This window comes from Gossypium hirsutum, chromosome A05 (assembly GCF_007990345.1).
Source record: "Gossypium hirsutum isolate 1008001.06 chromosome A05, Gossypium_hirsutum_v2.1, whole genome shotgun sequence".
Taxonomy (NCBI): domain Eukaryota; kingdom Viridiplantae; phylum Streptophyta; class Magnoliopsida; order Malvales; family Malvaceae; genus Gossypium; species Gossypium hirsutum.
In genome coordinates this window covers 4,474,529-4,499,327 of record NC_053428.1, presented here as the reverse complement: position 1 = coordinate 4,499,327, position 24,799 = coordinate 4,474,529, and the positions used below count along the sequence as shown (strand labels likewise).

General features: G+C 29.4%; 2 protein-coding genes across 2 annotated transcripts; both read left to right on the top strand.

Annotated features, from left to right (window-relative positions):
• The first annotated feature begins 4,881 nt into the window (after positions 1 to 4,881).
• LOC107959488 (zinc finger CCCH domain-containing protein 23) lies at positions 4,882 to 6,489 on the top strand. Its single transcript, XM_016895559.2, has one exon. The coding sequence runs from the start codon at positions 4,974 to 4,976 to the stop codon at positions 6,060 to 6,062; it is 1,089 nt and encodes a 362-aa protein (XP_016751048.1). The 5' UTR covers positions 4,882 to 4,973; the 3' UTR covers positions 6,063 to 6,489.
• Positions 6,490 to 19,622: 13,133 nt separating this feature from the next.
• On the top strand, positions 19,623 to 24,542 carry LOC107959489 (clathrin interactor EPSIN 1). Its single transcript, XM_016895560.2, has 12 exons — positions 19,623 to 19,978; positions 20,084 to 20,135; positions 20,840 to 20,919; positions 21,042 to 21,120; positions 21,235 to 21,318; positions 21,406 to 21,551; positions 21,629 to 21,886; positions 22,249 to 22,379; positions 22,593 to 22,789; positions 23,025 to 23,129; positions 23,478 to 23,865; positions 23,963 to 24,542. Exons 1-12 carry the CDS (start codon positions 19,938 to 19,940, stop codon positions 24,184 to 24,186), a joined length of 1,785 nt encoding a protein of 594 aa, XP_016751049.2. The 5' UTR covers positions 19,623 to 19,937; the 3' UTR covers positions 24,187 to 24,542.
• Positions 24,543 to 24,799: the final 257 nt, after the last annotated feature.

The window sequence follows — 24,799 nt, the reverse complement described above, 5'->3', positions numbered from 1 at the left end:
ACGCGCGGGGAAATTGAGAATCGAGTGAAAGGCGCGTAACTTGGAGAGCAAACCGCAGCATCAGGATTTGATTGAATTACCCACATGGTATCTTAGCTTCGTACGTGATTGGACAGTTACTTACGGTGAGCTTTTTGACGCTGTGATGTAACGGAGACTTGTGAAGGATTTCTGGTATTAATGACTGCGGGAACGGGTGACAAAGCAATTTTGTTAGCAAGGCGAGTATGAGAGACACGTGTAAGAGATTCCAGCTAAATGAAAAAAAGCTTACTCGTAAGCTGCTTGCCCAAGAAGAAAACTTTTGGCAGTTCCAGTGAATGAAAAAGAAGATATTATTTGACATTTTGTTAACTTAAGACTTTAGAGAAAAAAACATTTTGATTTGATGTCCTCCCAATATGAAAAAACGTATTTGTTTTCAAAATGAAAGTGAAATTATTTAATAAAAATATTAGTTTTTATTATATTTGAGGGTTTTCTGGTGACATCAAAAAAGTAGATTGCCTGGTACAAAGGTAATTGAAAGATAATTCAAGCATGAATAAAACATAATATAAATTATGTTTAAATTTGCTTTTCATATGATTGCTATTTTTTTTATCCTTTCATTTGTACAATATCTCATATGTTTTTTTTATAACTGAAATTAGATTAATTCAGTCAATTAATTAAATTAATCGAAATTTATATTTTTTTTGTTAAAATAAATATAAAACATATAAAAATAATAATATTCATTTAACTTAATTAAAAATATATATAATTTATTATTAATTATTAAGTTTGATTAATTCGATTAATTATTCGATTTCGAATCGAATTAAGCAATAATCGAACTTTCAAAAAATTATTAATCGACCGCCAACCAAATTAAATCAGTTAATCAATCAATTATTCGAATTAAATCGATTCAATCAATTAATTCGATTTTAATCAAAAATTAATCACCCTTAATTTTAACCCACTAAGTCATTAAAACTTTAACTCCATTGACATTTACGCTTTCATTTGATGCAACTATTTTTCTTATGGTAATTAAAATTGGGTAAGAGTATATTATCATACGCATATACATATATGAGACAAAAATATCCAATGTGAATTCAATCAAATCATAGATCAGTTGCAGGCCAATGGTAATGGACTGTCCATAAGGTCTAAATTTAGAAAGGCCTATGGATCAATACTTACTGTAATGTTTGAAAGCTAAAAACGAGAAATGTCGGCGTCAAGGCCCAACATAGGCTTAAAGGTTCAACTAAGATCCCATGGTTTGCTTATCACTGGTTGGCCTAAATAAACCTAATAATGGTGAAGTTGAAAAACCGTGGGAAAAGGGAAAGAGGAAACCAACTTATTTAGTTTATTTAGGACGCATTTTATTTTATTATAATATAGGATCATATTTCATACATTAATAATGATTTTTTATTATTTTTAAAGCTTAATATATCATTTAGTAGTTAAATTTCATACGTATTTTTAATACAATATTTATATTTTTTATTAATTAAATATTTATATTTGAAAAAGTTATATTTTAGTATCTAAATACAACCGTGTTAATTTTTTTAGTTTTAATTTAAAATTTATGGTTGATTTGATAAAAATTAATCATTAATATTATTGTCTGATTTTTTATGCTTTTGTTAATAAAATAAATTTGATATTAATTATAATTTTTTTAATTTTGTGTTTAATTTATCAAATATAATTTGATGGGTTTGATTTAATTCGAATTTTAAAATTAATGAAAATTAACTATAATATTATTAGTAATTACGAATTTTCATCAAATTAATTATAAAAACTTAAAATAAACACTAAAAAATTAACACTATTACTTTTAAATATCAAAAAATATTTTTTTTAAAAATTTACCACATTAGAAACATCAAATCAGAATACCGTATTAAACCATTTTAAATAAAATTAAAAGAGTTTAACTTGATTTTTTTTATGAAATCTAAAAGATCTTTGAATAATTTATTTTTTAATTAATTTTTAAAACAGCTAGAAGGTCATATGCGAGACAGAATTGCGGAAAACACGGCCCCAAGAGATTTTTCAATAAAACAATTCCATGAATTCACGATAATCTAACATAAATTAATACGCCACTAACTAATATTTTAATATTCTTTTTGTCCATCAGAAAATATTATTTTTAGGCCACTGTTTTTGTGAGAGTTGCAACCTAACCCACGACTCCTGATGAAATGACTATCTACTTAATACACAGAATTATGATATAGTAAATTAGAATAAAAGGTCCTAAAATGAACCAAGTGAATGTTAAAATAAATACAAGTGCCAATTTTTTTATATATATTTTGGTCGCATACTTTTCAAAGAAAAACACCCTTTTAAAGATTGAAGCAACTTGAATCAATTTTCATCCTAACCCAAAAACCAATCATGAGTCAAACAAAGATGCTTCCACAAGAAAAAAAAAAGTTCCTCACTCTTTTGTTTTGTAAAGCGAAGGGTTCTCCTTTACAACAAAATATATTAATTGTTTACTATTTTAACTATAATCCGACAAAAAATTGTAACATAATAAAACGCCAATGTATTCATAATTTAAATGATAATAAAATTGTAGTACGTGGACGTTAAATATCAAAATTCAGGTTTTCGATAATCTTGTATCAACAAAAAGTCTTGATAATCTATTTTATCTTCAAATTTTTAATAAATATATAGGGAAAAAAGCAAAATTAAAATATGGAAAAGCATATGTTGCACTTGGGATTTAAAGAAAACGACAAAGAACAGTCCGAGCATCACGAGCAAGATTCAAAGGAAAAGAGCCTTGTGGTTGTGGATAATCTTGAAAGCCTTGTGATGGCAAGAAACAAAAAAGAAGAGTAAAAAGCAAAGCAAAGGCCATTCTCGTGTTATCATCGTAGTACGGGACTTCTGCTGAAGGGATTTTTATTTGTACGAATCATGTGCTCTCCGTATTTTGTCCCATTGCGGGGGGAAACCAATCACTCATTCTGACGTGCTTCCATCTCTGCCGTTTATTTCCAAAGATGGAGGAGATTTGTATTCTACCTCTAACCTGACTGAGCTAAAATTTATTTCTCCCCGAAAAGGATTAGCGTAAAATTGCTAGATAAATTCAATCTATTATTTTTTAAGTCAAAACAAAGATTAACTGTCACGACTCTTTGTTCTACAAAAGAAAATTTCATAATTGGCTGCTCTATATCATAATTGATACATTTAAACACTTCATTGATTTCAGAACAGGAATATCTGCCACCTAATGCGTAGATTAGAGTTTGTGCTAAACTGCGCTGAGGGGTTGTACGTGACACTGCCGCTTAGCTTGGCGGCTTCTTAATTGCCAAGTAGTTGTTCCATTTGCAGAGACTTGGAGACAAGTGGGTGAAATGCACGAAGCCGAATAATCAGTCCATTTACGCATGGCTGCCATTCTCTGCCCTCCATCCATCTGTTAACAAAGCCTCTTGACCAAGAAAACCGCCTCTCTCTTGCTAAAATATCGAATTAATAATATCTCAACCTTTTTTTTCAACGGAGTTACGCTATTTTGTAAAACAGAACCATTAAATATTAATTTTTTTAAAAGATTTACATATAATTTATAGCTTAATTCTCTATTTAAGCTTGTTCTATACCGTTTATTCAGAGAAAGAGACAACTCCTGAAAATATAAAGAGGGACCCAAGCAATTAGTTTTCAATTCACTCAAAGACAAACGATAGAATCACCCAACGGTGATGTATTTTAACAAAACCAATTGCAAAGAGATAAGCACAAATCTTGCTCCCTCAGCCAACAGTATTTCTCAAGATTATGTACGTTTACTAAAAAGGAAAAGGAATCCAATCCAACCATGGTTTTATATTTCGTCCAATATTAAAATTTAAATCGAAGAGAAAGATATTTCAGGAAAATTTAAATAAAATAAAATATCCCTTCTTAAAATATAATCGATCATTATTTACGAAAATGGGAACAAAACAATAAACAAATTATAGTACTGATCTTTTTAAGAAAGTTGGAGTAGAAGGAAACAAATTCATTTCTCTGAATACAATAATCCATTACTATTATTGAGAAGTAAATTTTTTGAAAAAGTCTAATTTTCGTGAAATAAATGAGTCATGAATTAAAATCAACGGGCACGATAAGTTCGTGACATTGAATTGTCACATCGTAACGCCTTCCATCTTTTCTAACTTTACGAATAGATCTCACAAATCTTTTATAAGGAGTAGGAGACACTAAACAGTGAGGTTTATATTACTCTTAATATATTCGAATCATACTTTTAAAAAATCAACAAAATTATTTAAAACTTGTAAATATATATAATAATATCATTTAAAAAATAAATATGTCATTTTTCAATTGAAAAAATTAGAGGCTAAAATTTGTATTTACACCTAAAGATTATATTTAAACCTTATTAAATTATTTTTTTTATTAAATAGATATAATCAAATAAAGTTAAATTGAAATATAGTTAATTTTTTAAAAAATTTATCATTTATTATTTAATAAAATTAATACTTTTAAAGTTTTTATAATTAAATAATTGACTTATGTTTGTAATTAATAAAAAAATATTTTTAAACAATAAATATTAATTTTCTACAATTTAAATTTATTTAATCCTTTCTAATAATATAAGAATTTAATAATAAAAAACTAATTTAATTCAGCCTATACAAAGAGATCCCAAATATTTTAACCCTTTAAACAACTACAACACTTTGCATTTGTAATTATTTTTTTCACCTTTTTAATTATATTTTCACCCACATTAATTTTTTTTCTCCTGTATTCGTATCGATTAATATTTTCATATCTTGGAGTGAAGCAGATAAATTTCTTAACTCAACCACGATTAACTGGAAACAACTATGGGTTAGGAAATCAGTTTATAAGCAAGAGACCACGCTCCTCGTTGAATTAGAGAACGATGTCCAAAAATGATGATCGGAGAATCAATCCAACCAAATCCCACCATCAAAATCCCCGTAGGGGACCCATTCAACGATCCGACGGCTAGCTTTCACTCCGTTAACTTTAACTACAACAATGCAGTCAGTAGTCCTTGCCCCGTCGATTACCTCGGGTCTCTCCACCGTTACCTACCGTCAAACGACTACGAGTCCGATTCGCTGAGTGATGATTCGGACTTACCTGTTGATGCATTCTCATGCGACCATTTCCGGATGTACGAGTTCAAGGTGAGGAGGTGTGCTCGTGGAAGGTCACATGACTGGACTGAGTGTCCGTACGCTCACCCTGGTGAGAAGGCCCGAAGAAGGGACCCGAGAAAGTTCCATTACTCTGGAACTGCTTGCCCCGATTTTCGCAAGGGAAGCTGTAAGAAAGGCGATTCATGTGAATTCGCTCACGGCGTTTTTGAGTGTTGGCTCCACCCTGCTCGTTACCGTACTCAGCCTTGCAAAGACGGTACCAGTTGTCAAAGAAGGGTTTGTTTTTTCGCTCACACACCGGAGCAGCTTCGGGTGTTGCCGCAGCAGAGTCCGAGAGGAAATGGGTCCGCTTCAGCTGATTTGGATTATGTTGTTTCGCCCATGCGCCATCGTCTAGAGTTTGTTTCTTCACCAACTTCTATTCTGGCTTCACCTCCGATATCCCCACCTTCTGAGTCACCTCCTATGTCACCCAGTGGCTCATTTAACTCGGTGAGTGAACTTGCTGCTTCTATGCGAAGTTTGCAGCTGGGTAAGTCTAAAATGAATGGTGCTTGTTCCTGGGGCCTGCAAATGGGATCGGGTTTCAGTTCTCCACGTGGTTCCACACTCCGACCCGGTTTTTGCAGCTCTCCTTCAACTCCAACTCGTACGCCGACTCGGTCTAGCCTCGGTCAGTTTGACATCTGGGAATTCAACGCTGTCCAAGAGGAACCTGCAATGGAGAGAGTGGAGTCTGGGAGAAACCTGAGGGCAAGGATGTACGCAAAACTGAGCAAAGAAAATTCTATCGGCCGACTTGAACCAACCGGGTCGGGTCCTGATGTTGGTTGGGTATCTGAGTTGGTGAAATGAAGCTAGTTCTTCATAATGGGTTGGGTAATCAGCATTTATTTTGATTTATTTTGCGGAATTTAAACAAAAATCGGTGGCCTTTGATTCTTCTTGACTTTTTGTGAATATTGATGATGTATCTGATATTCTGGTTTGGATATTTGGCATTGTAAATAGACGAGAAGGAAAGAGAGATCAGAGAAGTCTCTATTTTGTGGTGCTACTGCCTCTTTTCTTCGATATTGTTCATGGCAAAAAGGAAAAAAAAAGGAACTACAACTTTTGTATAGACAAGAAGGATTTATTAGGGCTCTGCCGAAGAAGGGGTAGCGGTTTGCTTCTTTTTCATTTTCTTCTTCCATTATGAATCACGTAATTTCCTATCCAGATTTTCTCTGTAATTTCTCCTATCATGGATAATCAATGTAATATATTTCTTATTTCTGTCCTTATTATCTTCTTTCTTTCCCCCTAAAGTTGTTTAGTGGTTTAAAGCTGGCAATAAAAATTGTTTCTCTCTCGAGAACTTAAATCCTATATATGAAGTAGGAAAAAAAAATATTATCGAAATAGATGGAATAGCAAGTGTGATGATGATGAAAGTTGGCATGCTTTGTGGAGGAGCCAGCAGGCTATGTAGAATTTTTTTGTGTGCAATTAGCCGACGACGAGGCCTAATTGACTTTAACACAGATCTCTCCAGCTCCTTGACAATGGACGATCTTTCTCAGAGGATTTCTCCTTCACCCCCAGCATCATCACATACATGGAGCAGGAGTTACGATGATTATTGTCCCTTCGTGTTCCGTGATCAGTAATCGACAATTCCAATCAGATAAACATCTAATTCATCACAAAGCTCAATCAGTGATGCATTTACAGTGGTTCATGATAATGAAATGATCTGTTTAGTGGTATCGAAATGGGATTTAGATTTCGAAAAGCTGTGAAGAAGCTTTCTTTGTTGAATGTTGATAAGATGTTCATTTCGTGACTGGCTCCTCTAGACCTACAAAGCATGTTGCTGGTTCTTCCTCCTTTTTCCAGCTATCAGAAGCTTTTTTTTTTCTTCATCTCGTGGATGTTCATCCCAAGATCTGTTTATTCCTTCTTTTTCTTTTTTTTCAATTTCAACTTCAGCTTTATTCGTCACAAGGCATGCTGTTGGTTCTATTAAAGCTTAAAATCCGAACGTGGACTTCAAAATTGACACCAATATTGTTTCAAATTCATCTGTTTCGATACTTTGTTTATATTTTATATGTAAAAAAAACGCATTTAACTTTTAATGCTTGAGTATAGCCGGTTTTTTGGTTCTTTGGGAAAGTTTTATTTCCTTGGGGAGGAGAGAGAGGCCAAAAATCAACAGTTTTGGACAATTCTGTTGTATGCAGACCAAAATTTTTTATGTTCATAAAAAGTTCTAATATATGTTAAAAATTTTAATGCTATACAAATATTAAAATTTCTGACAAAAAATATATATATAAATTTAAATTTCAGATAATATTTTGTTAAGTGCGATAATCATAAATCCCAAAAATAAAAAATAAAGTGAAAATAAAAGATAAAAAAATTAAAAATTTTGATATGTTTTTTTTTTAGTGTACAGTAGAGTTTTCAGTTCTCTGCCACAAATATAAAATTTAGAACGTAGTGATGTGAGTCTTCCTACCCTTCTGATCCAAGGACTCTGGAACTGAAATAAGAAATGGTGGAATGTTTCCTCTACTAGTGCTCCCCCTGACCTCATCCCCTTAATAAAAAACCATGTAACCAAGTTCCGATTTGGTTCACAATAATTACTCTATATATTATTAAAAGAGAAATTTTATTAGTCTTTTCATTTTCATTTCAAAGTGGGGACTTGGGGTAAAACTTATCTTCAAGGTCGCAGATTCTGAAATTTTTGAGTATAAGTTCATCATCATGCAATTTTCATCACGAGCAATCAATGACAACAATAGTTGACCAAAAAAAAATCAATGACAACTACAGCAATTTCCAAACAACTGATTTGTTGATTTTCTTAGTGTTTGTGAGTTTTAAAGAGTTAATGTCTTAATGAAGCAATTTGAATTGAATCTTACACACAGTATGATTCATTAAAATTAATTGTTTTGAATTTCATAATTATTCGTTTTAATAATATCATTAATTTTTTTAAATATTAATTTTATTTAAAAAATATAAATAATTTCGGTTCAATTCTATTAAAAGATAATGATCTAAAGAACACCAATAACTTATATAATAAGAGCCTTGAAAATTATTAAAATGTGCAATCACAAATTTTAAACATTAATTGTAAAATAGAAATAAAAAGTATAAAAATAATAATTCAAAAAAATTAATTTTAAACTTGAAAATAAACAAAATAAGACCAAATAAAACTAAATCAAATAACCACACGATTTCTATCTAAATTTAATTTATGTATATATATAATTTGTCAAACCATTATATCCATTGATATACTTTTTAATTTAAGCTTGTGATTTTATCTACATAACGAAGCAATATTGTGCTGACTTAGGGCTAGATTTTTATTGTTGTGTGTGGTTGAAAGAACTTTTAAGAAGTACGATGAAAAATTATTTTTATTAGTTTTTAGTATTCTTTCTCACAAAAAATTACAGTTAAAAATTAAAAAATATTTTTTAGACATGATAGTAAAAAGTAAAAATTAAGTAAATTTTATTATATTTAAATAAATTTTCATAATGATGCATGAAATATAAAATTTAAATACTTTTTAAGTAATTAAGATAAATTATTTATAATTTTGATTATATATAAAATATTTTTAAAATTTTAAATACAATAATAAATTATATTTAAATAATTTAATATAATGATATATAAAATATTAATTTTTTATATTGTGCCAATAATATCTGAAAGATATAAACAACTTATAAAAATACCAAATTTAAAATAGAATACGATGTTTAGAAAAATAAAAATAAAATATATGCAAATAATTTTAATGGAGTATTTAAATAAATATAAACAAAAATCATTGTCCCCTTTAACATCGTCAATGTCTAACTTGATAAATAAAATTTTAAAAATGTTATTTCAACGTCGATATATAGTAGTGTTTTATAAACGATTTATTATTAAATGTTATAAAATTAATCTGGATTTATGCCGTAAGAGGTACATGTTTTTAAAATATATATAACAATTGTAGGAGATAGGGGAATAAAAAGTGATTATCTATTTTTAATTTTTAATTTTTTTTTCAGTTGCCCTTAGAAATTTATATTATTAAAATAATTTTAATAAGATATGTTATTTTATAAGAACATAATAATTAATAATTATTATTTTAGTTATCTAAATTCAAAAAAAAAAAAAATGTGATGATGTATCACTATATTATGATGTTATTTATTTAATTTGAATTTTTAAAAAATAAATATTTAAGGTTTTTTTATATAAAATCTAAAACTATTCATTGCCCCTCCATAACCTTTAAATAATAGGACATTGTACTTCAGCACATTCAAACTCACATCCTCTTCACTGATAACAATATCGATGCAAACAGAGCTAACACTCAATCAATAGGATCTTTTAATTAAATAAACTGTATAATTATTATATTATTATATAAATTCAAAATCTTACATGTGATAATTATCATAGTATTATCTAAATACTCATTTGAAGTAAATCTAGAAAATAATTTAAATTTAGTTAACTATTTTAAAAACATTATCAGAAATATAGATGATGTGTAACACCCCCTAACCCCAAACCGTCGCCGGAACGAGGTTATGAGGTATTACCGGACATATTAGACAACTTACGAATAATTTACAATTAATATAACTTTCATAGTATAATATAATAATTAAGTCCCTATCTTGAACTCTCGAAGTTCAAACACGTATTAAAAGTAGAACGGGACTTGTTCGAGTATTCCAATTTTTTTTTATAAAAATTTCGGCAGCATTTCTGCTTATTTTTACCTAAACCTCCTGCAAATTCAAACCAAAACAACCAACACCAATATTTCACATTCATATACTAATATTTATATTATTAACAAAATTTTAATTTAATAACTATCATAGCATCATTCAAAATTGATTAAAAACTTCATTCATTTAACAACTTAATGTTCATGTATCAAAATATCATGTACTTTCCCTACCATTTCATTTAACCATCTAAATTTTATAATTCATCCTTCACTACCCAAAGTAATATACATATTCAAGTGACTAAATAACACCTATGTACATGCCACCTTTACCCAAAAGAAAAATATATATCACCAAGTTTGTGTTGGAGTCGGGATTGTTCTGGGTGCTGAGCTGGGACACTTGACTTTTACTAACCTGCGCACGGAAACAACCGTACGCTGAGTATGGATATACTCAGTGGTATTACTATAAATCAAGACTATTTAACATTAATAAATTACAAACATCAACCATAAATTTTATAATTATTTAAACTACTTTTATATAAAATTATTTTACTTCATAAATCTTAAATTCATAATTTATTTTTCTCATACTAACTCAATTCATAATTTAGTTCATACATTCTTTCTCGTACTTTCCAATAGTACTAAAACAAATAATCTCATTTTCAAAATTTCATTTCAATTATTTACCCTATTAACAAAGCTCGGACTATGACAGATACGCGGATTCCATCCAAACACACCAGAATGTCCAACCCAAACACACCCGGAATATTGTAAATCCTCCATAACACACCGGTATAATATATCCTCCCAAACACACCAATAAGGCATTAAATGCCTATTCGGATAAACCGAAGTATATAATAACAGAAACATCTTCTCGGCCGAACTACAATCTCTTCATCACATCACAAATCCAATGGCATGCCATTTGTATCGAATCTAGTCCGACAAGTTAATAGGGTATTATTTTACTTTTTCTAATTTCAATTTAATTTACACAAAAATTTTCAATACTCATTCAATTCAAATATCTATTATCTTAATTCATATACAAATTAATTTTCACACAAGTGTATACCATCAACACCATACAATTGTCACCATTTATTTAATTTTCAATCAATACACTTTTCAAATAATCACATACTTACCTCAAGCCTTACTTACCATACATGACAATTAAAATTTCAACAATCAATAATAATTAAAATTTGAATTATAGTAATACACACCGTAATTCTCCCGTTTTAGTCCTCGATGACTTTCTCATTTCCTTTCGATGCTGATGCTTCCGGTTCTTTGTTGGCTACGAAAATAATAGTAATTTACATTATTATTTACAGCACTAATTATAATAAATAATTAAATTTCTAAACAACTCCTACCTTATTCCCAATTTAATCCTAACTAAACTTAATTATTTTTTTAATCCAATTCACTCTATTTTTCTATTCAAAATTTGTCTAAACTTATATTTAACTATAAAATTTCCAGCATATTTTCCTAATTTCGAAATTTCTTCAATTTAGTCCCTACAACATAAAACTTATAGCCTAGTTTACAATTTAATCCCTTAATCAATTCTAACTTGGAATCCATTCAATTAAATCCCTAATTCCATAATTTTTCCAACATGAACCCTACTTGGAAACATATGAACTCTTGAACTATCAACTTAATTTCATCAAAATCTTGTTTCAAAGCTCCTAAAACATCAAAATTAAGAGAAAAAGACTTAATTGACTTACCTTTTAAAGCTTCAAACCTTAAAACCCTAGTTTTTCCTTTCCCTTTTCTTTCTTTCTTTTTCTTTCCCTGTTTCGAAATGCTTCTGTTCTGTTTCTTCTTTGTTTCTTTTGTCTTTCTTTTTATTCTTTTATTATTTCATTTATTTTACTTATTTATTTTATCATTTAACTAATATATATTATTATTAATTTAATAACAATATAATTAACACAGTTGTATACATGTATCTTTGTACATTTGTACACTATTATTACCATCCATTTGTCTTTCTTTTATTTATTTAACAAATAAAAATCTTATAATATTAATATTTAATTAATAAATATCTTTAACTTAAAATTTAAGTAAATACATAATTATAATACAAATTTATATATTCATATTATTACAAATGTCATTATTTAATTTGTTTTTCATACCAAAAATCTTATAATTTAATTATTTAATTAACAAATATCTTTATACTTAAATTATAAGAAATTAAATATTTAAATTACAAATGTACCCATACAATTCTTACACATGTATATTTTATTACCATACAATTGTCTTCTATTTAATTTATTTATAATATATTATCAATTAAATAATCATAACAATTTAATATAAAACCATAATAATAATCATTATAATATATAAAACCTAAAAAAAATCTTTGATTTTATTTCACCAATATGCCACCTCATTTGTAGTCAATGGCTTAATTGCCATTTTAATCCTTTTTATTTTCTATTGCTTTATAATTAAACTTTTATCCTTTATTCAACTTAATCCTTTTTATTACTTACTCTAAATTAAGCTAAATTCACTTAATTAGATCCTAATTAGACACACCACTAGGCTCATAAATATTTTTAATAATTATTTTCGAACTTATTTCACTAAGACGGAGGCCCTATAACTCACTTTTCTAGTGCCCGTGAATTTCAGGTCATTACATGATGATTTTATTTATCTAATAAAGTTTAAATTTATAATTCTCTTTTTAGTTATTATTATAAAATTCCCTCAAATTTATTAGTATATTTAGATTATTTTGAATTAATAGTTTAAATAACAATATTTAAATTAAATTAAAAGATTTAAGTATTAAAATTTTAAAATTAAAAAATATATATTTGTTTAAAAGGATTATGGGTTTTGTCATTGTGTAACTTTAATGTCATTATTTCATAGGTTATGATTTAAAAACAAGGCTTAATGACAAATTTGACCACTAATGTTTACATGTTTTGTCAAAACGACTCTAATTGTATTTTTGAGTTCTTTTTTTTTACTATCAACCTTTGGCTTTTTTTTCCTTCAATCTGCTTTTTCTAATAGATTTAATGAATGTACTATTAAAAAAAATTAACGGGGATGATGTGAAATTTCATATGTGAAATATTTTTAATGATGTGTAATTTATTACTTAGATAACCTAAATAAAATAATTATGTGTGAAAAATAATAAAATAAATAAATAATATGTTGAATTAAAAAATAACTCTTAATTTAAAGAAAATAAACCTAGTTATCTAAAAAAAAGTTAACTAAGTAAACAAACATTCGAAAGATTTAAACCTTTTGAAAGAAAAGAAAAATTGAAACATTGAATTTATTCATTGAATCTGTTAGAAAAAGCAGCTTGGAAAAAAGAATAAAGATTGATGGTAAAAAAAAAAACTCAACAATACAATTAGAGCCACTTTAACAAAACATGCAAACATTAGTGACTAAATTTATCATTAAGCCCTAAAAACAATTTAGATGAACTTATTATTATATCCATTTACATTCAATTCTCACATTTTAATATAATACGAAAATATTAAAAATTCTCTTAAAAACTTTTATAGAAGTTTGCTTGATTTTCTAAATATATTTAATTTAATTTAGATTATAATTTTAGATTATAATTTGTATTAATTTAAAAAATTACATATAGAAATTGTGTTACCACGTGTTGATAAGATAAATATGCTACGTGTAAAAAAATACGTCTAAATTAACTTTTGTGCTCGAATAGAAACACATTTTAAAGGCACTTTGATTATAACAACTAAATTTTTTTATTACTTTTACTGTGAAAAAACATTATTAACCTAAAAATGCTTTTCCACCGTAATTGATAATGCATCCTTATATAAATGTGATTGACAAGTGATTTAGGCAACAAATACATATAAATAATGATTATAATAACATATATACATATAAAAATTTTATAAATCATGAAATCGGGGTTTAAGACTTACCATTAAAATGAAATATATTTCATAATTAATCATTTATTTATTTGAAAAACACCTACAGCTAAAAGATTAACCATCGCTGTTAACATTGGACTTCCGATTTCGGGAAAAAAAATATACGTAATTTACCTAGTAATTGAATTGTGACGTGGACTCTTTTGGATTGATAAATAGAAGCCAGTCCTTATCTGCTCATTAATTTTTTTAGTTTATCTCTTATGAGCCACTTGTAATTATGTTTATTAAAAAAAAGGAAAACAGGGAGCCACTTGTAATTATGATTAATTATAAATTTAAAGTAATTATGATCTAGAAGTTCAATCGGAGAGACAGCAAGCACTATCCGTCTTGCTGGGGGTCCCGTTATAACATTTCCGCGGACTGGTTTTTAAGCTTCGGGTTCCATCGTAGTAACCTCTAATTATATGATGAAAATGACAATTTATTAAAGTTTAATAATTAAAATGAGTGTACAATATATTAATAATAAATAGTTAAAATGAAAATATTTTAAAAAGTAGTATTTGAAATGAAAATAATTTTTAAAAATAGTCTAAAAAGAATTCTTATTTTCTAGTATCCAAAATAAATATTTATAAAATTTTAAGTGAAACTATGCAATTTACTTAAATATTAAGTTATAACATCACTAACTAAAAAGGCTCGCACAGTGGATGAGAGTTCCTAGATTATTAGTTCGGTTCCTTTTTTTTTGTTCAGAACGTGGAAGGAAACGAGGCATTAAAGTGCTAGCATTATGCGAAAAGAAAGAAGGAAATTGGTAGCAGTGCATGTGCAGGGGTAGATTTTGTTCTGGCGTGCCCTCCGAAACTATTGTATAGTGTTGTTTTTGTTCGTAGATAATCAGAATTCATAACCAGCGATATCTTCAAAGTGCGACTAAAAGGTGGACTAAATTATCGGTATTCAATATTACATAAATTAGCTAAATGTTGAAATTGGTTTTAATTTTGTAAGTGTTACTCACATAATGATTTAACATTTCGAAATAATTATATAATAAGTTTAATATTATAAAACTACTCAAATGAAACTTAAATCTTTTTAAATAATTAAATAAATAATTATTATTTTTAAAGTGTGCAAATAAATATTTTTCAATTGTCATATATGAAGTATATTTTTATTACTTTCTTATTGAACCATATTTGATTAAGTTGTTATGTGTTTTATTCTAAACACAATAACATTTAATTTTTGCCACAAATTAAATTTAAATGTATAAAAAGCCTTTATTTAAGCATTTTTATAAACATTAAGATATTATATGATCATTTTGAAAAGTTTAATCTTTATTGAAATAACTCCTATAATATTAAATCCTAATTTAAGCATTTAACCAAACAAATTTAGGCATATATATATTTTTAAGAAAACTGAGTTAATTTCAAAGGTTAATTAAGTGAACGAAGTTAAAGTTTAATAATAGTTAAAAGAAATAAATATCAAAGCAAAAAAAAAAAATTATAGTTTAGGAGCTAGATGGTAAATAAAACCTATTATCTATTACACTTTAAAATTTGTAAATTCACCGAATTTTATTGAATGCTAAATATTTTACTATCATCATAATGAGATGTAAGCTTAATCACACATCTAATCTTTCGTGTTTTTGCAAAGCTCACGGTTCGCAAAGCCTCTATTATTATATCCCCAAACCTAAATTTATCCAATAACTCCAGCCCCTTGTGTTTGAAATAGGTTTACTTGAACAAAAAGACAATGAACCTTAGTAGGGGACCTTGAGTCCCTTTCAAGGAACAAAAGGACTTTGTTGTTATTACTTATAGATTGTCAATTATGCCACTATTTGGTTCCACTCAATCTATGTAATATTATAAATTTCATATCTGCACATTCCATGCAACGATATTGGATTTGTGTTCGGTTAATATTGTTGCTAGTCACACTGTTGACGTCGATAGCTTTGGCTTCTTCTTATATATAGTACAATAATTGGAGTTATTTTAGACTTCAGTTAAGTAAATTTTAATTAAATTTTTTATAGAGATGTTTCACATTCTCACGTTTCTATAAGTATATTGCTAACAAAATTTTATACGGAAAGCTTCCTAAATCAGCCTCTTTGTGTTTATGTTACTCATAATCTATTTCACAAAATTTTTTAATTATTTAATTTAATATTTAAAAAATTACATTGATGATCAATTTTGGAATATATAAGAATTTGTACCCAATGAAGAAGCTATAAACAAAATACTTAAGTCTTTTTCTTTTCTTGTTGATTTGTAAGGTTATATTAACATTGTGATTTCTTCAAAAACAAAATTCGAAACTTTTGAAACTATAATTGACACGAATACTCTAAAAATATAATATTGAATTTGTTAATATATCATTTCACTCAACACAATCGAGGCAGTTCAACAGTTTGAATGAATTTAAGATTAAATTATATATTGAGAATTGAGGTCGTTGTCTATCCATTAAAGAGGTATTGAAGAGCGAATACCGAACCTTATCTAGAAAGGTCCACACAGTTCTGTCTGTGCTGTTGAGGTGGTGTAGCAAAACCAAAGTTTCAATCACAGGGACAAGCAGCCCTCATGGGGGACCAAGCTCTCCTTTTTCATGGACTACAAACAACTCTCCTTGGTACCATCTGTCTCATGGTTCCCAGCCTCCGTCACATCATAAATTCTAAGTTTTACGTAAACATTTTTGTGTTTTTATATTATAATTATGTCTGAAAAATGTTACAGATTTGTATGGATTATCAATTTTACGTATATCTATCTTATTTTTATGTTATTAGTCTATTAAATAATATTTTTAATTGAATTTAATGTAGTAAGTTAAGTGGTATAAATCATTTAAAATGATTTTTAAAAAATTTAAACTATAATATAAACAAGATTATATGCATTAATAATTTACCTCTCTAGAAAAATAAATTTACATTAATTTATTAGTTCACTCTCTTTTTTTTCGCTATTTAGAAATTTATACATACAAATTTTCCCACCAAAAAGAGCATAAAATTTTAGTCAAGAGTTTGGTGTTTTTTTACCATATTTAAAATTGAGATTTAATTTTTGTATTTTAATTTGACATAATTTAATCTTTTTACTTTATAATATCATTTGTTAGTACAAATAATTAACACTGCTAATTATTTTGATTAATATGTTGATGTTGATTAAAATTCATTCCTTCCAACTCCTCGTATTGACATAAATTCTTTTTGTTAGAAAAGGTGTTGTGAGAGAAAAATATTGTCAACATTATAATCAAAATAGTTAATTGTGCTAATTGTTTGAATTAATTAATGATATTATATAAATAAATGAAATAAATAATATCAAATTAAGTCATAAGGAATGTTTCAAAAAATATATAAAAAGATTAAATTTTAAATATAAGCATAATAAATCAACCAAAACTAGAATTTAACCTAAAAGTTTCCCAATGTTGCTTACAAAAAGTGGATTTGAAGGCATTGATCCATATGTATTTCCCCAACCATGAGGTTGGCCCATTGGGTTCATGAGCTTTTGTCAATTATAATTCCATCTACAAGATGAATATGGCTTCTTAATTGAAGAGAGCTAAAATAAAGAGGAAAAACAAAAAGTATTCTTATTTGATATATGTACAAATGATATGTGATATACGTGGTCCAATAAGGCAAATCCATTAACGAAGAGAGTATCTTTTGGGCTCTTTGCTTCAATATGAAATGCAGGTTTTTATTTTATTTATACACAAGGGCAGATTATTTTGTAGCATGGTTGGAGGTGAACGTTCCGTTTTCTAAAACTTTTTAAAATAATTTTATTATGAGTTTTGATTATATTTATTTTCTTTATATAATATTCAGAACTACTCGTAGCTTTTCTCTAATCCGTAAATAGAAAGATAATATATTTTAGCATATTCAAATTTAAGTCTTTTTGTATTGATAACAATGTCCAGCTAAGACCCAATTGATCATTTTGTATATTATCAAGTTGATTATTGTAGTATCCAAATTAATCAATGATCTAGTACTAAAAATATTTCGTATGATATTTAAAATTATGATCGGTAAAAGGAGATGTTGAAAACTTTTAAGTTTTAAATTTCACATTTTAATTTAAATATGTTATTGTTCTTGATGAAATTTAAAATTATGATCGGAAAAAAATATCAATATTTTTTTTGAATGAAATGCTTAACCACACTTTTTAATCAAGAAAAACAATTATCTAAAACCCGAATTAATTAATTTTAACAATCGTAATCTTTTGCTTTTCATTTCAATGTTTTTCTAAAAAAAAAATCTAGATTTGAAACTGTAATACTTTAATTACATGGTGAAAAAAAAGAAGAAGGGAAAATTGGATGTTGTTGGCTTTATTTTAGTACGGTAAGATAAATGCAAAATCTAAAGTTTAGAACAATTTATTTTGATCTAATGGCTAAGATCATTTTGACCTGATTCTCATTTTAAAAGTTCTCATTGTAGTTGCTATCGCTATTATTAGAATGATATTTTATCACTTAAAAATATAACGTGTGTCCTTATTTTGGCTAAGCTAATATGTGGTTCTGATGCCAACATGATGTTAGGTCAAGACTCAAGCCTCTTTTCTATTTGATCTGTATTAATTACGAATGGTTTGAACCCCTTTGTCTTTGGTTTAAAGGGATCATGTTCTTGTTCTTTAAGGGTGAACTTTTGGATTTTGTTAATTAGAGGTGAACTTCTAACGTTCATTATTGAATATTGTAATTATGTTTATTTTGAATTAATTACTTCTTTAAAATATATTGAGTATATTAAAAAGTTAAAGTTGAAAAGTAAAATTTAGTCTTTAAATTTGACAATTTTTGTTGATATTCATTACCATAAAAAAAGATATAGCGATGAATGAAAGAGTATCGATTCATCCAAGTAAGGTGGATAGCAGTGGAGAGAAAGTAAGAAAATGAGATGATGATAGTCATGAAAGGAAAAGAGGAGGATCCACATCCCTTTGTGCACATAGGCCTATATAATGGAGTGTCCTTCATCTTATAGTGTCATGTGGTGGTTTGTATGATGTATAGCATGACTGAAGGGTTAGCTAAGCATCAATATTGTTATAGGTTAGTTATCACCATGGTGTGTACCATGCGGTATTGCCAATGTTATAGGTTGTCTTGCTTTGACATATTTGTCATTAAGATTGTACGGGATGATTACAAATAGGTGGATCCAATGAGGGGCACATCATAAGGGGTGTATTGGAAGCTTTGAGGCATATTCTCGATTAGTAAAAGTGAATATTTGAATCATAAATTTGTGATTTTATATTCTACTCCGCTAAACCTTTATAACATTATATCGTATGCTCAAAATAGTTGAGTGATAATTGATGTTCAAAGTAAGCAAATTGTGAATTATGTTAAGGAAAATTAAAAGTTTAGTCTCACATTAGTACAAATAAAAGTGAGTCATTAACCCAAATTAACATTTGAGAAAATTATGGTTTTATATTCATTTATTTTTAAATAAAAATTTATAATTTTTATGCAATGAGATTGTAAAATATTAAATATTAAAAAGTTATGTTATTGATTAAAATCAAAATAAAATGTAAAATAAAAAATAAAAATCAAGGAGTTGAGGAAAACTATCGGATTGAATGTTAAGACTATAATATTAAAGAATTTTGTCACTTCGCAAGTTTAAACAGAATTGGAGGTCTTAGTGGTTGAAAAGGTTAAAACTATCGAAGAGCAAAAAAAAGGAAAAGAAAAGAAAAGAAAAGAAAGAGATATTGTTTACTCCTGAACTATCTTCATATAATCTCAGAAAGCACGAGCTGTGTAAAATCCGTCGGCTCTACAAAAGAGTTTAAGATCTAACATTCCGCCTCTTAAATTCTATCAGATCTGCGTCTTGCTGATTCCATCTTACATTTTCATTGATAGACTTTTTCTTTGGTTAGATCCGTGATGGATTTCATGAAGGTCTTTGATCAGACGGTTCGCGAAATGTACGCTCTAACCTTCGTTGCTCGGAATCTCGAATCAAAATTTGATTTATTACTGTTCTTCATGGAGGATTTGTTGATTTCATTTTTTCTCTTTTGTTATTTCAGAAAGAGGGAGGTTAATCTAAAGGTATTGAAGGTTCCGGAGATCGAGCAGAAGGTGAGATCAATTGCAGTTTAATGATTCTCGTATGCTTGTTGCCTGGAGAAATATGCTTAAGATTTAATCAGTTGTTATTAGATCCATTTAATTTGTTCCTTTTAAAAAAAAAAAAAGAAGAAGGGAAGATTAGGATTATAAATTGGATTATAATGTAAAGACTGGTTGAGTTTGAAATAGAAACGTTGGTAGGAAATCAGAATATATTTACTGAAAGAATCGGATTTGTCTTTGAAACTTAGGTTTATGATATTATTGGAAGCTGAGGTTGAAAGTCACTTGTTACTTGCTAGGATTTTGCTTTTGATTAAGCTGAACGATATGATACCGAACTTGTGTTAGTATTCCACTTGACCTTTTGGTTTATAAGTTGTTTACGCAGGAATTCTTTCATTAAGTTTGGGTGTTATTAGTGGCACAAAATGAATTGCCCGTTGTATTCCGTATCCAATGTTTTTGATCTCCCACACTTTGCTTTTGATCATAGAAATGGTCAAGGTGTATGATATTGCACCAGATCTAGAATTACTTGTGGTTTTATCTTACTTTTAAATCTATATAATTGAGTGATTAGTTCAGAACTTGGCAGGAAACATTAAAACTGTGTTGCAGTATGTATGATAAAAAGTTTAGTTTTCTGGTAATACTTTAGTTTGCATTTGAAGTACTCGATCTGTTTACATATTTTGTGAAAATGAATGCAGGTACTGGATGCTACAGATAATGAACCATGGGGTCCTCATGGGACTGCATTGGCAGAAATAGCACAGGCCACAAAGAAATTGTAATTATCAACTTTTGCACTTGGTTTTCTTTTAACATTCTGTTTGCACATCTTCTCTGGTATTGGTGTTTGCAAGATATCTATCGCTTTATGCTAACTGGATGTTCTACTATATCTTGTAGCTCTGAATTCCAGATGGTTATGAATGTGCTCTGGACAAGATTGGGTGAGACTGGAAAAGACTGGCGTTATGTTTACAAGGTATGTGTATTCTGACTAATCATCTAATAAGTTTGAATTCATATGTACTTCCAAACCTTGTTGGCTTATGTACCTTCTCATACCTTTGTACATATAAAACCATTTCTCGAACAGGCATTGACTGTTATTGAATATCTGATTTCTCACGGATCTGAACGTGCGGTTGATGACATAATAGAACACACTTTCCAGATCTCTGTAAGGCCTCAACCCCTTTATTTTCTGAGTTGCCTTCTCACATTTTATGGAGCTTTCTCTAATCCCCTATTTGTTTTGCATTTGCAGTCCCTCACAAGTTTTGAATATGTTGAGCCGAGTGGGAAAGATATGGGAATCAATGTCCGAAAGAAAGCAGAAACTATAGTGGGCCTTTTAAGTAATAAAGAAAAGATACAAGAAGCTAGGAACAAAGCAGCTGCAAACCGTGACAAGTAAATTTCTTTTTGGAAGCGTACTTGTATACTTGTGTCATTTTCATTGACTGAACTGTGTCTGTTACTATTTTTAGGTACGTTGGGCTGTCATCTACTGGCATAACTTATAAGTCCAGTGCATCCTCGCACAGTAGTGGCGGCTTCAATGGTGGTGGGGATAAGTATGGAGGCCTAAGTAGCAGAAGAGAAAGTGACAGCTATAGAGACAGTTATAAAGAAAGCGATCCATATGGGGAAGAAAAGTTTGATACAGATACCTACGTCAAATCGCATCGAGGGACTGCATGTGAGATCCAAGGGAATTCCTCTAAGGAGTCTAGACATCATGGCAGGTTTACGTCTTACACTGTTCATTATTAGTTACAAATTATTTAGTAGTAATTTTTTTCTTCTGAGTTTAACTGGGCTTTACACTGTTATCTTTAGTTGGAGGAAAAGTTCTTTGGCCTATTGGTTATGTACTCCATAGTTGAACCCACTGCACTGCTATATATATATTTGGTTCTAGGAATCATGTTGCTATTGTTATTTGTTAATTCATTTATTTGAGATGATGGTTCCTGTTTTGTGATTCATATTTCCTTGGTTATGGAATTTCACGGCACTCTTACTGATTTTACCTATTCAATTTTTGCAATTTTTTACCATTCTTTGCTCCACCTAGAAAATTTTATATTGTGATGTTTGTTTGCAGCAAGGATTCAAAGAAAAAATTCTCTTCAGAGTTGAATGATTCCAATAAATATAGCCAAAGCACCAGCACCCCTTCAAATAATTTTGATGATGACTTTGATGACTTCGATCCCCGGGGAACATCCAGTTCCAGTAAGAAAAATATTCATTTTTTAAGTTGAGAACGCTTCGGAGGTTTTCCTTTTATCATTTAAGCTTAATTTTAAAATGTTATAAATCCTTTTTTTGCTAGTTCATTTTGTTGACACGCCTAGGGTTTGTTGAAAGCATGCTTCTTCCTGTTCAGTAATAGGTTTTTTTTAAAGGACGCTGTCTTATAAATGCATTGTTGATTACTATTGACAGAACCAGCAGCTGGAAGTTCTAATCAAGTGGACCCGTTCGTACCAAATTTGATTGACGACCTCTTTGACGGACCAGCATCAGTCCCTATGGAAAAGTCTGCTGTGAGTACTGATTCAACAGATGTTGATCTATTTGCTGATGCAACTTTTGTGTCAGCACCGACCAAGGTGGCTCATGAATCAAGTCCTCAGGCACAGGTCAAACCTTTTCTTCTATATTGATTTTTGGATATATGAAAATGAATTAGTGTAGCTTTGCCAATTGAATTGTAGCTTTTTATTTCAGCATTTAGAATATTAACACACATATATTAGAATTTATCTGATTTTCAGTGGATATCATAGAGGTATTGGGACTAGTTATTGGAGTCGAGGCATATCCTTTAAATTATGAGGAGCTGACATCAGTTTCTTCTCCTTCTCATTTGTGCAGCAACAAGTTGATCTATTTGCTTCCCAGCCTGCCATTACTCCTGCAGCCTCTCCAACTGTTGACCTGTTTGCTGGCAGTGATCCAGTTGTGCAACCACACATAAAGGTATCAGTCTGTCTTTAAAAAAACCAAATAAAGAAGACACCAGATAGAACTTACCTTCAATTAACTTAACATGCACCTCTTCCCCCCACGCTCCCACCTACCAACGTCCTTTCATCTCTTCATTGCAAAAAATATCTCCACTGATAAAAACACCAGTTTGCTTAAGATTGTGTAATCTTAGAAAAGCTTTTATTTGAGCATGCAGAGTATGTATACGTGTCTGTGTATATATGTTTGTGTACTAATTAGGTGGATATCAGAGGTTTTTGACTAACTAATTAAGGAGTTGGGGCAAATCTTTTAACCATGAAGAGCTGAAATCCACTTCTCTTTTTCTCATTTGTGCAGGGACAGGTTGATTTATTCGCTTCTCAGCCTGCCATTACTCCTGCAGCATCTCCAACTGTTGACCTCTTTTCCACCACTGATCCAGTTGTGCAACCAGCCATGGCAGCAAACGTTGAGCCAGTAAATGCTAACATTGTTGATCCATTTGCTGCTGTTCCGCTGAACAATTTTGATGGATCTGACATTTTTGGTTCATTCACAACTCATTCTGATTCAGCTTTGGAAGAACCAAAACAAAACCCCATGAATGATGGAAACCTTAATAAAATAAGTACAAAGTCATCACAAGACTCTAAAGCTCCTCAAAAGAAGGATGCTTTTCAGGTGAAGTCTGGAATTTGGGCTGATTCACTGAGCCGTGGAATAATTGATCTTAACATATCTGCTCGTAAGTTGTCCCATACTAGTCTCTATTTTTCGCTTATAAAGCGCTTGTCTATTTTGAATTTTCTTTTACTGTTGCTTCGCCGTTTGAAACCTTGCAGCCAAGAAGGTTTCACTGGCAGATGTCGGAATAGTCTGCGGATTAAGTGATGTAGATGAAAGAGAGAAAGGACCTCCAACTTCATTTTATATGGGGAGAGCAATGGGAACTGGCTCTGGTCTTGGTAAAAGTGGGTTCGCATCTACACCATCAACTGATGAAGATGGTCTATTCTCAAGCCTTGGCAACCACCAACAGTATCAATTCGGTAGCTTTAAAAAGTAATTTTGTTCATTCCCCCTTTGCATTCATTTCCTATTTTGGTGCTAAAAACGAAGTTACCGACTGTTGTGCATTTTGGTGTGCTACTTTCGTATCATTCTATGGTACACTCCCCAGGAAGTCCTTTATCTTTCCATTAGGAACATTTGCATGTGAAATTGGTATTGAGATTTGATTCGGACTTAGTTACCACCATATTGTTGTTGTTTACACACTGTGTTAAAATTATTTTTAGCGTTGTCTGAATGAAGTTGTATAGTCCGTGTATCAGGGGGCCTCCCCAGTTATTGAAGCCTGTTTCCCTATATTCTGTTTATCATCCAGTGTATTCGTGGTGAATAAATATCAGTCTTCATCCAGACCGTTTTCACTGTCTAATAAAGTTACAAGTAAAGCTCCCTAATCTTAAATGTCATGCTTTCTTCGTAGAAGTAATAGGCATAAATTATTAATATCAACCTTAGTAAGGGTGTTCTGTTCTGTTCGGTTGGATATTTTGAATCGCTGATGATAATTTAGTTTGTTTTGGTTTTTAATTTTGAGCTTTTGGATTTATTTTTTTCATAATTTAAAATTTTTAATTATTCAACTAAGTAAAATAATCAATAATTCTAAT

Excerpts from the sequence above, each read along its gene's own strand:
- LOC107959488 (XM_016895559.2), top strand. The coding sequence starts at position 4,974 with ATGATGATCGGAGAATCAATCCAACCAAATCCCACCATCAAAATCCCC.
- LOC107959489 (XM_016895560.2), top strand. The coding sequence starts at position 19,938 with ATGGATTTCATGAAGGTCTTTGATCAGACGGTTCGCGAAAT. Across the intron at positions 21,121-21,234 it reads ACTGGCGTTATGTTTACAAG|GCATTGACTGTTATTGAATA; the intron begins GTATGTGTATTC and ends TTTCTCGAACAG. Across the intron at positions 22,790-23,024 it reads AATCAAGTCCTCAGGCACAG|CAACAAGTTGATCTATTTGC; the intron begins GTCAAACCTTTT and ends TCATTTGTGCAG.